The sequence below is a fragment of the Silene latifolia genome, chromosome 5, assembly GCF_048544455.1.
Source record: "Silene latifolia isolate original U9 population chromosome 5, ASM4854445v1, whole genome shotgun sequence".
NCBI classification, from domain to species: domain Eukaryota; kingdom Viridiplantae; phylum Streptophyta; class Magnoliopsida; order Caryophyllales; family Caryophyllaceae; genus Silene; species Silene latifolia.
The window spans coordinates 3121875-3136292 of NC_133530.1; the positions used below are offsets into that span (position 1 = coordinate 3121875).

A 14418-nucleotide genomic window follows, 5' to 3' on the forward strand; every position below is an offset into this window, starting at 1 on the left:
TTGAGGAGGAGATCCACAATTTAACCTAAGAATCACTATTCATCTGGTAATATCTTCCTTATCTCTCTACAATATATACTTCGCCAAGTAACAACAACTTATCTCTCTAAGTTTACTGACTTGAGCGTCGGAGTGAGATCGCTCGGTCCAAAGCCGAGCCCTCAGTTTGTTCATCGTTTCAGGAGACCGCAAGGAAGATTCAACCAAAGACGTCATTCTACAAGCACGGGTGGTAACAAATAACTGCTCTGGAATTACACCCGGAACAGTTACTTTCACTACATTCGTAGTTACTTTCACTACTCTCACTATCATTATTATAACTGTCACTACTCCCACATTACTACCGCTAATTTTATTAATCTCGTTGCTACTACTATTACTTTTACTACATTTATTTAATGTATAATTCTATGATGATACTAATTAATTCCATAAGTGGGGCATGTTAATTTTAAAGAAAATCACTATATTCTTGTATTTTCTAAATATAATTACTTTAATTTAATGTAATTTACATAAATATTTTTTATCAAGGAATCTGTATATTATACTTTTAACCAAGTCTTCCCAGATCCCGGAGAAGGAGAACAACGAGACAAAAGTCACGGCACTAAAGTATAGACTAGGCAAGTGGGAGAGCAGGTAACGAGCCTGTAAACTCGATTTTGGTTGCACCAGTGATTTTATTAGTGAAACGAACTTTTAAAATGAAATTTTTATTGAGATCCCTTTATCAGGTCCATCACACGGTGCTATCGATTTAAAACTATATAGTATAATTAATTTGTATATATTTCTTTAATTACATTGAAGTCACTTGGTTTCTGGAATTAATATATAGTATTGATTGATTGATTGATTAAGGCTACAATTTCGTAATCATTCTTCTGTGTTGTTCAATCTTCGTAGTAAGTTATACCATTTTCATCTTCACAAATTCATGTTTTAGACGGTTTTCAGTTAAGACGTACTCACAACCGTTTTAAATAATGTTAAAATGAAAACGGAATTATAAGAGGTCCTAATTTAAAACCGTCTTAACCTACTGTTTTATCTCATGATTACCTTTTTTTTTACCGATTATTGATCTAATTACTGCTTTTTCTACCTGATTTCATAGGATCTGTGTGCTCCTTTGAAGTTCTTGAGAATTTGACATTGATCTTTCGTTTCGCTTTAGCAGATTTTGTGATTCAATTGTAAGTATTCATCAATTTTGGTAGATTAACTTGATTAATTGTTAAATACTTTAGTTAGGGTTTAGTTTTCCGATTAGGAATCATAAGTTGCTAATTGCATAATTGTATTCTTGTGATTTGATTAGTGTTAATAATTGCATAACATGTTGCTAATCATGAGAGTAATTGATGATCATACCTCTTTGGGTCTTGTTAATTGTGCACTAACAAATTACTGTCCACTACTGTCAACTTTGAAAGCAATGTTAGGAAGAAAAAACCAGTAAAAAATTGCTATCCGCGCAATTTTTCGACATTGTGATAAGATTAAGGCCATAATTTCTATCCTGTGGATAATGAATGTAGTATTACGACTCGAGCTCCTTAGTTACGGTTCCAGTAACGCACAGCTGCCTAGTTTCGTAATCTATTGAATGCTGGTCGACATTTATGTAATACATTCTTGTGTGTTGTTACAATGTTGTCAATCTTCATAGTTAGGTTTAACAGTTTTTTCCTAATGGTTAACTATTTTTAATTAATATTGTCTTATTTGGTTGAAAAATTAATCTAACTACTGCTTCTTCTATCTGACTTCACAGGATGTGTGTGCTCCTTTGAAGTTCTTGACAATTCGACATAGATCTTCCATGTCGCTTTAGCGGAGTTTTCTATCTGTGACAAAAAGATAGGAGTTGAAATAAGGAAGGAGGGTAGAGATCGCTGACAGATTTTGTTCCAATTTCTCTGAAGGTATACTTTTCGTATTATGATTAAATTAGATTCGCACATTAGTTATGCCGTCATTATCATTACTGATTCCTAACCTTTTAAACTTTCATGTTTATTTGTTTGTATTCGACTATTTTCTCTCTTGTGATTGTGGACCTTATATTTTTAGATTAAAAAGTACTCTGTAAAAGGGAACGAATTTGGGTTTTGTGTTAAATTTTGGTGGTTGATATGTGGATCCAAAATATTTCTCTGTGGCTTTGCTCTACCATAAAAATGAGTGTTTGGTTGTTTTTTGCTTCCAAATGACAACCATTTCTAAAGAAAAACGCAACACGTGGTTAAGATGGGTTTCTTTGAAGATAAAGAATTTCACTTTGATAGATGGTGATTAGTACTTAGTTAGTTCATAAATGTTATGAACACAGTATGCATTTACATGACCTTTGTACAGAGTATAAATTTCACTTTTAAAACCTCTAAGTTTGTCTTGACTTTTCATTACATTTTCGCTCTCTCTTTTGTTTTTCATTTTCCCTTTTCTATTCGCATGTTGAGGTGTGCGTTCACCCGTGGACGGTTTCTAAAGGATGATTCATGTCAGCCGACCCCAAATCATTTTGGGATTAAGGCTCTGATGTTGTTGTTATTGATGGTGATTAGGTGCTTCTTTGTAAGGATGACCGAATTACCAGATCGGTTTTTAGGCAATCATGTAATATGGGATGGTTATTCTATGATTGATATAAATAATGTCAGCATCACATGACCGTTGTAGACTTCGGATGTATGTTATCACTCTTTCGTGAACTGACCAAAATTTCAGCCTAGGCGCGCCCTTAGTTAGCTATTACTCTCTTCATAAGTGTTTAGGTAAAATAAGCATTTTATTGATCCATGGGAAGTGTATCAATGATCATAAAGATCATATATTTTATTTGACGTGTTTGATGTGCATGAGTTTGATCGGCCTGAGTCTAGCCTTAAGCGTGACCAAAAACCAGTGCTCGTCCAACTATGCATCCAGTAATTTGATCGAGATGAGTTATACTTTCAAGTGATTTTACAGGATTAGATCTTCTAAAGCAGTATTACCATTACCATTAACTAAAGGTACATAGGAGATATTTTGGCATGATCCTTTTGTTTTTCATCTTCCCTTTTTTATTCGCATTTTGAGGCGTGCGTTCACCCATGAACGGTTCGAAAGGATGATTCATGTCAGCCGACCCCAAATCATTTTGGGATTAAGGCTCTGATGTTGTTGTTGTTGTTGTTGTTGGTATGTATACAAATGGAGTGTGTTAAAGTCTGAGTTTTAGGGAAAACCTATTTGTGGTATAAGTTTAAAAAATTGGTATGAAATTTTTTGTCTAAGCATTAGTCCATTACATATGTAGTAGAAAAAAAGAGGATATTGTCAGTGAAAGCTGACACACATGCAACAATATATGAAAATGGGGTTGTTTGACTCAGGACAGTGGCTAGAAATGATGAGGGCCAAATTTTGGGATTGGCATGTAAGAGAGTTAATAGTGCCTAGTTTTTGGAGGTTGTGGAAGTGATGAGTACAAAATATAGACCGGAAATTGCAAAAAACTTGGAGGACGTGTGATACTGTGATGTTGTTAACATTGAGGACGTGGGATGCCTCCTTAATACGCCATGAAGGGAAGGAAAGGTGATACTAGAGTAGTTTTTATTCCTGTTTTTGTTGTCATGTTAAAGAGGGGGAATTGGTAGCTTATTATGTAGCTGGACGCCTGGGCTTTGCTTCGTTGTCGGGGATGAACTTTGTAATCTTTTCAATTTTCCGCAAGGCATTTAGGCTATTGCGGAACTCTATTATAATTTACACACTTTTTCAGGATGTTCATTTAGAGAAGCATAACATGTACAGAACTTTCTTTAATAACTCACCAGGATTTGTGCTTATGTTGCTGACAAATATTGAATTGTGAATAATGAGTATGGACATACAGAAGTAACACTTTGCTTTGTTTTAATCAGTTAGGTGCAATATGATGAAAAGAGTAGCTAAACTGCTGTCTACCTCTGACTTATATGAGGAGATCGGGGCTTTTAGGAGTAAAATGGATTATCTTAGTGCTCAGCAAACCGATGTCCTGATGGCGGTGGAACACGCAGAGATTCAGCCGGGAAAGAAGCGTAAAAGGGAAGTTGAATTGTGGTGTGCATTGGTGGAAGAAAAGAAAATAAAGCTTAAAGATATAGACTCTGAGTTTAATAACCAAGGTCCGAGCAGTGAGCTCAGGGATCAACTTACAAAAGAAATTAAAGAGGTTGAAGGGCTAATTCATCAGGGAAAATTCCCTAGTGGAGTAGTACTTGACAGCCATTCCGCGACAAGATTGGAAATGGTGGTGAACACGTTAGTGGGTTCAAGAAGTGCAGAGAACATTGAGATGATTACGAAGTTGTTAAAGCAGGACGATGTGTTTGCCATCGGTGTGTTTGGCATGGGTGGTGTTGGTAAAACAGCTTTGCTGAAGAAAATTCATAATAGCCTCCTGTGTGATTCTGATATAGAAGGACAAGTTTATTGGGTTACTGCATCTCAAAATTGTAACCTCCAAAACCTGCAAACTGCTGTCGGAAAGTGTTTGGGTCTTGATATTTCGAAGGAAGATGATGTTGAGAGGAGAAGGTCTGAGATATTTCGCAGATTGTCGCAGTTAAAAAAATCAGTGCTAATAATTGATGACATGTGGAACCATTTTCTGACCGATCAAGTAGGCATTCCTCTTAATTCATGTGGTTGCAAGGTTGTCATCACAACCCGATCAGAAGAAGTTTGCCGAAAAATGGGATGCCAGAAGGTTATCAAAGTTAGACCCCTTCCAGAAGACGATGCTTGGTTTTTATTTGTTGAAAAATCGGGAGAACTAGCAGAAGATTTATATTCAACTGCTAAAGAGATTGTTGAAGAGTGCGGGGGGTTGCCGCTTGCATTGAACACGATGGGGTGCTGTATGCGAGAAGTTACTGATGTTCAGCAGTGGAAAAATGCTCTATATGAACTGCGAAAGCCCGCCAGGAGGCAAGATAACGATATGGATGATGAGGTTTTTCGTGTTTTACAATATAGCTACGATAGCTTGAGAGATGAGAGGTTGAAACAGTGCTTTTTGAGCTGTGTATTATTTCCAGAAGATTGGGTTATCACTCGAGCGAAACTGATAGACCTTTGGATTATGGAGGGACTCTTGGATGATATAGAGAGCTGGGAAAATAAAGAGAACAAAGGACATACTATCGTGAACAATCTTGAAAAATCGAGCTTGTTGGAACCAGCACTTTGGGATGATGAAGAGAAAGGTGTGACAATGCATGATCTGGTACGAGACATGGCTATGATCGTCACTCAGCATCATCCTCAGTTCATGGCAAAAGCCAGATTAGAGCTGGAGACAGTGCCTGGAGACGAACTTTGGACCAGGGATTTAGTGAAAGTGTCATTGAGCCATAACAATATAAAAGAGATTCCTTTCAGCATGTCACCTGAGACCTCAAATCTACGAGTGCTGATACTTTCCGATAATCCTCTTTATGTAATCCCAGATTCACTATTTGTACATATGAAAGCCCTCGAAGTGCTTGATTTATCATTTACAAGGGTTGAGAGGCTACCAGACACTGTTTCTGATTTAGTAAATTTAAGGGCACTCTTGCTTGAAGGATGTGGGTTATTAAGTTACGTGCCTTCAGTGGCGAAGCTGACAAAACTAATGACGTTGTATCTTCCAGAGACAGATTGCCTGGCACCTGAAGGAATGGAAAGATTAAAGTGTTTGCAGAAGATATCCAACTGCCGTTGGAGACTATCGGATTTGTCTCGCTTCAATAGCTTCATACAATCTTGCCAGTTATACTCTTATAGTATATGGCTTTATGATATTAGGCATGAGGCTTTGTTTTGTGATGTTGCTTATGAATTCTTTGGTATGAATGAGAAAAGAGTTATTATAAGTGGCGCGAAGTTTGGACAAACTGAGATTACGCCTGTGTTACCTTGCAATATCCCAACATTATATGTTCATGCATGCAGAATGGAAGGGCAAAGAAGCCTGGGAGAAGTTCTCCCATCTTTAAGAGATGCCAAAAGTCTCAGTCGGCTAATGATAAGGGATTGTGTAGGGTTGAAGTACGTATCATCAGCGCCTCGCTGCGTCTCTTCAGTTTCCTCTTACCTTGATAATCTTGAGTGTTTAAACCTCATTGGTTTGCCTGATTTGAGAAGCATAGGAGAAAACGGATCGTTTTCATCTTTACCGCACCTCAAAGAGTTGAAGATAGAGGGTTGTGAGAAGATGGAGGAGATATTTGAATCAAACCGGGATTTTTTATGTGCACAGAATAATCTCAATCCCGGTGTTGCCCTTCCTGAATTATTGTCTCTAGATTTGAAACATTTGCCGAAATTGAGAAACATTTACTCCATACAGCTACACCTCTGCACTTCTCTACAACGTCTCCGTATAAGGGATTGTGCAAAGCTTGAGGGGATAGTCATGTCTCCCACTTGTGATGGTGATACCGCGCACATTCCTTGTTTCTGTTCTTTGTCCGACTTAACTTTAATCGATCTTCCATTATTGAGCAGCATTTATCAGATGCGGCTACACCATGCCACTTCTTTGAGTTCTATTTTCATTACAGATTGTCCAAAGTTGGAAGGGATATTTACATCCTGCACTGCTGATACCACATCCATTCTCACACTTCCCAAGCTACAGAGATTAGTTCTAATGAGGCTACCAAATTTGAGCAGCGTGTATAGGGGTCTGCTGATGTTTGCGTCCCTTGAGTATTACCGTTTAATGGTAGATGAATGCCCTAAGCTGATGAAGATGCTGTTACAGTCAGACCAGCTATTTTGCGATACTTCACAGTGGACTCTGGCTTCCTTACCAACAGAATCCGAAAGCCCTGAGTGGTGGGAGCCGTTGCACCAGGATTTTCCAGATGATGTAATCCGTCTATCTAATTATATACTGCAAGCTCGACAGTCTCTCCTTTGTCATGACAACGACGACCACGATGATGATAAAACAACCTGAATCTCATTGATGTTGCTGTCTCCATCGTCTGGTGTTTCTGTATATGTATAATTGTATATATTACTACTGAATGTTAGACTGCGTGCTGGTATTACATACATGTAAAAATCGTGGTGTAACCGACTGCACTTGGATGGTGCAGACTGTAGAGAGATGGCTAATCCTAGTTTTTTTTTCCTCGTATCTTTTCTTGTTGTAAATAAATGTTCGTTGAACATTTATGGTGCTTGGGTGATGAACAGGTTGTGATTTACAGGGATAAATACAAAAGTAAAATTATGTTTATTTGGAAAAATAAAGCACGGGACGATATCACACTAACCACAGTAAGTATCCCTGCTGTTGTCATAGTCGTATATTATTCAAATAGAAAACATGCAATGCCTAACAGTTTGTCTTAGAAGATCCAACATTTACTTACTGACAATTAACAATCTATTTAAGACGATCAAATTAGCTATCTGAAATGCGGAGCCAAACAGAGGCTAATAGGCTAAGGCTTTGTTTGGCAAAACTACTCCGAAAAGGTATTTAAACCCGAAAAGGAATGTGAAAAAAAGCTAATCGATAAGATAAATGAAAATTAGATTTGATAAGGTAACTGATTATATAAAAATGTGTTTGACAAACTAGCTGAAAAGGTAGCTGATTTTGGTAGAATGACGTAAAAGAATATGAAAATTATTTAATATTATAGAATAAAAGGGTACAAAATGGAAAATAAGTCATTTCAGGTACCTGATTTCTCAAATGCTACTTGAGGTAGCATTTCATTTCAGGTACCTTATTTGACCAAATAAGCTACTTGCCAAACACTTACAAAAAAAATCAGGTAGCTGAAATTTTGGTCAAATAAGCTACTTTGGTCAAATAAGCTACCTGAAGTGTCGTGTCAAACAAAGCCTAATACGGAGTAATAAGTAAGGATGATTATGGGTTTGGTCCGAATTATTGCTTAGAAATTAGCCCAGTTATACGAGTCTGTCCGGTTGGGCCAATTGCACGGGCCTATTGTTCAGGCTGAGCTCTACTTCCAATGTAAAAGACTGAAACTCCTTATGTCCAAATTATTTGTTTACTTGGACGGAAAGAGATAAAATAAGTAGTCGAAGTTTCTATAGTTTTATTGTGATTTATGTTAATAATTGCGAATCATGAGAGTAATTGAGGATTCACAAATTCTCATTATAGACGGACACTATCCGTCTATACGTATAGACGGATATCATTTGCCCTCACAAAATATCCATTTGCCATAAAGTGGAAAGCATATGGGGTGCCCCCACCTTGTCCCCCCTACCCATTTTATTATAGGTCTTTACCCGTCTGTTCGCCCCACCCGTCTATACCAAGACCTATTGTTGAGGATTATACTTAGATCTGACAAAGCTGACCCACCCAATAAGGCTGACTCGGGACCCAAACTTGCTTGACCCGAATTGAACCGACCCGACCCAGACCCGAACCTTGATTGAGCCAATGTTGACCCGACCCATAATTGACCCGACTCAAAATGACTTAAAGTGACCCAAAATGATTCAAAACGACAAGTACTAAGTCATATTAATATATATCTATGCATTAAAAATTAAAATAGTGTTTCATCGGTTACAACCATTCTTAATAAATAATTAAATTTGTAAAATAGTACTATTAATTAACTAAAGTGTTTTAGCTATTAACTCGAAAAACGATCTGACCCAAAATGACCCATACCGGAAAGTGACCCGATAATAGGCCACCCGAAATTGACCCGTCCCGACCCGACCTGAAATGTATGAGAGACCCAAAATGACCCGACCCGTTCCCGACCTGATTGACCCATTTACCACCTCTAACAATAATTTATGCCTCCTCCTTTGAGTCAACTATACGGTCAACTTTGAAAGCAATGTTAGGAAGAAAAGACACTAAAAACTTGATCACCACACAAAATTTCCACATTATGATGAGATTAAGGCCACAAATTTCGTAATCATTTGAATGCTGCTCGACATTTTCGTATCTATTCTTCTGTGTTAATCTTCGTAGTAAGGTATACCATTTTCATCTTCACAATTTCATGTTTGAGACGGTTTTAAGTTAAGACGTACTAACAACCGTCTTAAATAATGTTGGAATGAAAATGGAATTATGAGAAGTCTTAACTTTAAACCGTCTTAATCTACTGTTTTATCTAATGATTTCCTTTTTTTTTTTACTGATTATTGATCTAATTACTGCTTTTTCTATCTGATTCCATAGGATCTGTGTGCTCCTTTGAAGTTCTTGAGAATTTGACATTGATCTTTCGTTTCGCTTTAGCGGAGTTTGTGATTCAATTGTAAGTATTCATCAATTTTGATAGATTAACTTAATTAATTGTTAAATACTCTTTAATTAGGGTTTAGTTTTTCAATTACGGATTTCAGAACGTTGTGGCGGATTATTTTCCGATGTTTACCTTTTCAATTAGGGATCATGAATTTATGGATAAACCCTAAGGGTCCGTTTGGATTGATGGAATTGGAGAGAAGGGGAGGGGAGGCAAAGGGAGGAATTTAATTTCCTTTGTTTGGATAAAAAATAGGAAAATTTGCAAAAAGGAAATGGAAGGGGAGAAAAATGAAAGGACTTATTTTCCCTCCTATAGAACAAACTATAATCTTTCCAAGGGTGACAAGATTTGGAAAGAAAACATTATTTGGACTCTAATTATACCAGCATCCTTCAATCCTCCATCCATTCTTCATCTCCCTCCTTCCTCCCCTTCCATTTCCCTTCATAATTTTTGTTATCCAAACACCCACATCCCATTTGCCCTCGCCTTCTCTCCCCTCCCTTCACCTCCCCTCCCATTCCCTCCTAAAATTGTATCCAAACGGACCCTAAATCACAACAGGATTCCTAAAGATTGAAAAGAGATCGAATTTGCAATTTATTGATTATTGTTGTTGAAAGATTACAGAATTTGAGAAAGATTACAAGAAGTAATTTGTGATTATAAAATTGCAGAATGAATAATGAATTGTAGCTTAGAACTATTTATATAGCTAACCTAAGGATAACTAACTTTCCCGCCTAAATGAACTTATGTAACAGCCTGGAAAAGCTGTTATGAGATAACTAACTGCTCATAGTTAGTTATTGTGAGTCTGTTACCAATTGGCACATAACCTATGTTGATCAGACTCGGGTACGCACCCAATTGTCGGACTCGGCATGACTAAAACTTAACACAGGGACCTGTAAGTAAACCGGGGATACGGGCATGCTGGTGCAGGGACACTTTTCAAAGCAAAAATACCCTTCTAAACTTGAAATCTCTTTTCCTCTACTAATTTAGCAATCCTAGCACAAGTGTCGGATTAACATGTGTCTGGTACGAAATCCATACCCATATCCACGTCGTGTCGTGTCAACACGGGTACGACTCTAAAGGTGAAGTGTCTAAGTAACATACAACATAACAAGGATCTGTGTGCTCCTTTGTAGTTCTTGACAATTCGACATAGATCTTTCATTTCGCTTTAGCGTAGTTGGTGTTTTAATTTAATATTGTACTCCGTATCTCATTGTTGATCATGTACTTGTATATATATTCTTTGTTATTTCAGATGGGGCAAACAAGTAATGTCATAAGATAAGTAACGAAAAAATCAAAACTTTTTAACTAATATAAAAATGCCAGATTTTCATTGTCCAGCGGGGCGAGTAGTATCTAGTGAGTCATTTTGCTTTATTCTAACCCATTTCAAAGCCAATAAACCTGGAATCTTTGGCTAAATTAAAAACGAAAAAGTTAATGTACATACAACAATTATGTACAGAACTTATCCTTGGCTTATGTTGACAAATATTGAATTGTGAAGAATGAGGATGATTTCTTAAACATTGTGGACATATATAAGTGACACTTGTCTATTTTTAGGTGCAATATGATGAAAAGAGTAGCTAAAATGCTGTCTACCTGTGACTTAAACGAAGAGCTGAGATCTTTTAGTAGTAAAATGGAGTATCTTAGTGCTCAGCAACTCGATGTCCTGAAGGCAGTGGAACACGCAGAGATTCAACCGGGAAAGAAGCGTAAAAGTGAGGTTGAATTGTGGTGTACAGAGGTGGAAGAAAAGAAAAAAAAGCGTCAAGACATAGACTCTGAGTTTAAGAACCAAGGTCCCAGCAGTGCGCTCAAGCACCAACTTGCCAAAGAAATTAAAGAGGTTGAAGGGCTAATTCATCAGGGGAAATTCCCTAGTGGAGTAGTACTTGACAGCCATTCCGCGACAAGATTGGAAATGGTGGTGAACACTTTAGTGGGTTCAAGAAGTGCAGAGAACATTGAGATGATTACGAAGTTGTTAAAGCAGGACGATGTGTTTGCCATCGGTGTGTTTGGCATGGGTGGTGTTGGTAAAACAACATTGCTTAAGAAAATTCATAATAGCCTCCTGTCTGATTCTGATATAGAAGGACAAGTTTATTGGGTTACGGCATCTCGAGAATGCAACCTCCAAATCTTGCAAACTGCTATCGGAAAGTGTTTGGGTCTTGATATTTCGAAGGAAGATGATGTTGAGAGGAGAAGGTCTGAGATATTTCGCAGATTGTCGCAGTTAAAAAAATCAGTGCTAATAATTGATGACATGTGGAACCATTTTCTGACTGATCAAGTAGGCATTCCTCTTAATTCATGTGGCTGCAAGGTTGTCATCACAACCCGATCAGAAGAAGTGTGCCGAAAAATGGGATGCCAAAAGGTTGTCAAAGTTAGCCCCCTTCCAGAAGACGATGCTTGGGTTTTATTTGTTGAAAAATCGGGAGAAGTAGCAGACAATTTATATTCAACTGCTAAAGAGATTGTTAAAGAGTGCGGGGGGTTGCCGCTTGCATTGAACACGATGGGGTGCTGTATGCGAGAAGTTACTGATGTTCAGCAGTGGAAAAATGCTCTATATGAACTGCAGAAGCCCGCCAGGAGGCAAGATAACGATATGGATGATCAGGTTTTTCGTGTTTTACAATATAGCTACGATAGCTTGAGAGATGAGAGGTTGAAACAGTGCTTTTTGAGCTGTGTATTATTTCCAGAAGATTGGGTTATTGGTCGAGCGGAACTGATAGACCTTTGGATTATGGAGGGACTCTTGGATGATATAGAGAGCTGGGAAAATAAAGAGAACAAAGGACATACTATCGTGAACAATCTACAAAAATCGAGCTTGTTGGAATCAGGTAGTAATAGTATTGTATTTGTGAGAATGCATGATCTAGTACGAGACATGGCTATGATCGTCACTCAGCATCATCCTCACTTCATGGCGAAAGCCGGATTACAGCTGCAGACAGTGCCTGTAGATGAACTTTGGACCAGAGATTTAGTGAAAGTGTCACTGAGACATAACTATATAAAAGAGATTCCATTGGGCATGTCACCTGAAACCTCAAATCTGCGAGTGCTGATACTTGCCGACAATCCTCTTCAGGAAATCCCAGATTCATTCTTTGTACATATGAAAGCCCTCGAAGTGCTTGATTTATCAATTACAGGTATTGAGAGGCTACCAGACACTGTTTCCGATTTAGTAAATTTAAGAGCACTCTTGCTTGCAAGATGTTACAAGCTAAGTTATGTGCCTTCAGTCGCGAAGCTGACAAAACTAATGACGTTGGATCTTCCAGAAACCGAATGGCTGACAAAACTAATGACGTTGGATCTTCCAGAAACCGAATGGCTAGAACCTGAAGGAATGGAAAGATTAAAGTGTTTGCAGAAGTTATCTCACTGTCGTTGGAGACTATCAAATTTGTCTCGGTTCAATAGCTTCATACAATCTTGCCGGTTATACTCTTACAGTATATGGCTTTATGATATTAGGCACGAGGCTTTGTTTCGTGATGATGCTTATGAATTCTGGTTCTTGTATATGAATGAGAAAAGAGTTATTATAAGTGGCGTGAAGTTTGGACAAACTGAGATCACGCCTGTGTTACCTTGCAATATCCAAGCATTATATGTTCATGCATGTACAATGGAAGGGCAAAGAAGCCTGGGAGAAGCTCTCCCATCTCTAAGAGATGCCAAAAGTCTCAGTCGGCTAAGGATAAGTGATTGTGTAGGGTTAAAGTACGTATCATCAGCGCCTCGCTGCATCTCTTCAGTTTCCTCTTACCTTGATAATCTTGAGGTTTTAAACCTCATTGATTTGCCTGATTTAAAAAGCATAGCAGAAAACGGTTCGTTTTCATCCTTTTCGCATCTCAGAGAGTTGAAGATATCAAAGTGTCCTAAACTTAAGGCAGTGTTACCGTCCATGTTGTCACAACAACAGATTTGCCTTCCTCATCTGAATCGCATTCGTGTGGAACATTGTGAGGAGCTGGAGGAGATATTTGAATCAAACTGGAAATTTTTATCTGCACAACAAAATCTCAATCCCTGTGTCGCCCTTCCTAAATTATTCTCTCTAGACTTGGAAGGTTTGCCGAAATTGAGAAACATTTACTCCATACAGCCTCTCTCCACTTCTCTACAACATCTCCGTATATGGGATTGTCCGAAGTTGGAAGGGATATTTACATCCTGCACTGCTGCAACCAAACCCATTCTCACTCTCCCTAAGCTACAACGTTTTTGTCTAAAGAGGCTACCAAATTTGAGCAGCGTGTACAGGGGTCTACTCATATTTCCCTCCTCCGACTCTTTGAATTTACGGGCATTTGAATGCCCTAAGCTAAAGATGATGCCACTGTTGTCATACCAGCTAATTTGCGATCCTTCACAGTCGACTTTGGCTTCCTTGCCAACAGAATCTGAAAGCCCTGAGTGGTGGGAGCCCTTGCACCAGGATTTTCCAGATGATGTAACCCGTCTATCTGATTATATACTGCAAGCTCGACAGCGAGTCTCATGGCTGTCACTGTCTACCAGCTAAATGCATCCGTTGTTGCGGGTGTTGCTGTATATGTATATATACGGTATGTTTTTTTTTAGACTGCTACTTATAACTTGCATTAAAAATCGACTGCGGAAATTTCTTTGACCAGCACTTGGATGGTGAGACTGCAGAGAAATGGCTAATTCTAATTTTTTTTCTTTTCATTTTCTTTTCTTGTCGTAAATAAATGTCCCTGCTGTTGTAATTTACAGGGATAAATACAAAAGTACATTTATTTTTGTTTGGAAAAATAAAGCATGGGATGATATCACAGTAACCGCAGTAAGTATGATCGATCATTCAGGACCGTCCCATTTCTTCCTCGACTGTGTCGACTCAAGGACTGTCTCACTAGTTGTTGAAGGAGCTGATTCCTCGACCACATATATCTCCAGGGAGCTCGGAATATTCCCATTAGCAATACCGTCACTCTCAACAATCAAAGCTGAACTCAGATGTTTTGTAGGGGACTCTGGCACTGGCTGGACACTCAACTCAGGACTTATCTTT

At 38.2% G+C, this 14418-nt stretch overlaps 2 protein-coding genes across 5 annotated transcripts; both read left to right on the forward strand.

Annotated features, from left to right (window-relative positions):
• Window positions 1-852: 852 nt before the first annotated feature.
• LOC141656415 (putative disease resistance protein At1g61300) lies at window positions 853-7177 on the forward strand. 3 transcript variants are annotated; one of them, XM_074463290.1, is made up of 4 exons: window positions 853-911; window positions 1124-1202; window positions 1784-1934; window positions 3924-7177. In XM_074463290.1, the coding sequence occupies exon 4, from the start codon at window positions 3935-3937 to the stop codon at window positions 6992-6994; it is 3060 nt and encodes a 1019-aa protein (XP_074319391.1). In that variant the 5' UTR covers window positions 853-911; window positions 1124-1202; window positions 1784-1934; window positions 3924-3934; the 3' UTR covers window positions 6995-7177. The 3 variants fall into 3 exon arrangements, with proteins under 3 accessions (XP_074319391.1, XP_074319392.1, XP_074319393.1); XM_074463291.1 differs by lacking the exon at window positions 1124-1202 and having other exon boundaries at window positions 872-911; XM_074463292.1 differs by lacking the exons at window positions 853-911; window positions 1124-1202 and adding an exon at window positions 1309-1633.
• Window positions 7178-8507: 1330 nt separating this feature from the next.
• On the forward strand, window positions 8508-14185 carry LOC141656417 (putative disease resistance protein At4g27220). 2 transcript variants are annotated; one of them, XM_074463296.1, is made up of 4 exons: window positions 8508-9029; window positions 9239-9317; window positions 10905-12520; window positions 12695-14185. In XM_074463296.1, the coding sequence occupies exons 3-4, from the start codon at window positions 10912-10914 to the stop codon at window positions 13903-13905; spliced, it is 2820 nt and encodes a 939-aa protein (XP_074319397.1). In that variant the 5' UTR covers window positions 8508-9029; window positions 9239-9317; window positions 10905-10911; the 3' UTR covers window positions 13906-14185. The 2 variants fall into 2 exon arrangements, with proteins under 2 accessions (XP_074319397.1, XP_074319396.1); XM_074463295.1 differs by having other exon boundaries at window positions 8510-9029; window positions 10905-13948; window positions 14121-14185.
• Window positions 14186-14418: the final 233 nt, after the last annotated feature.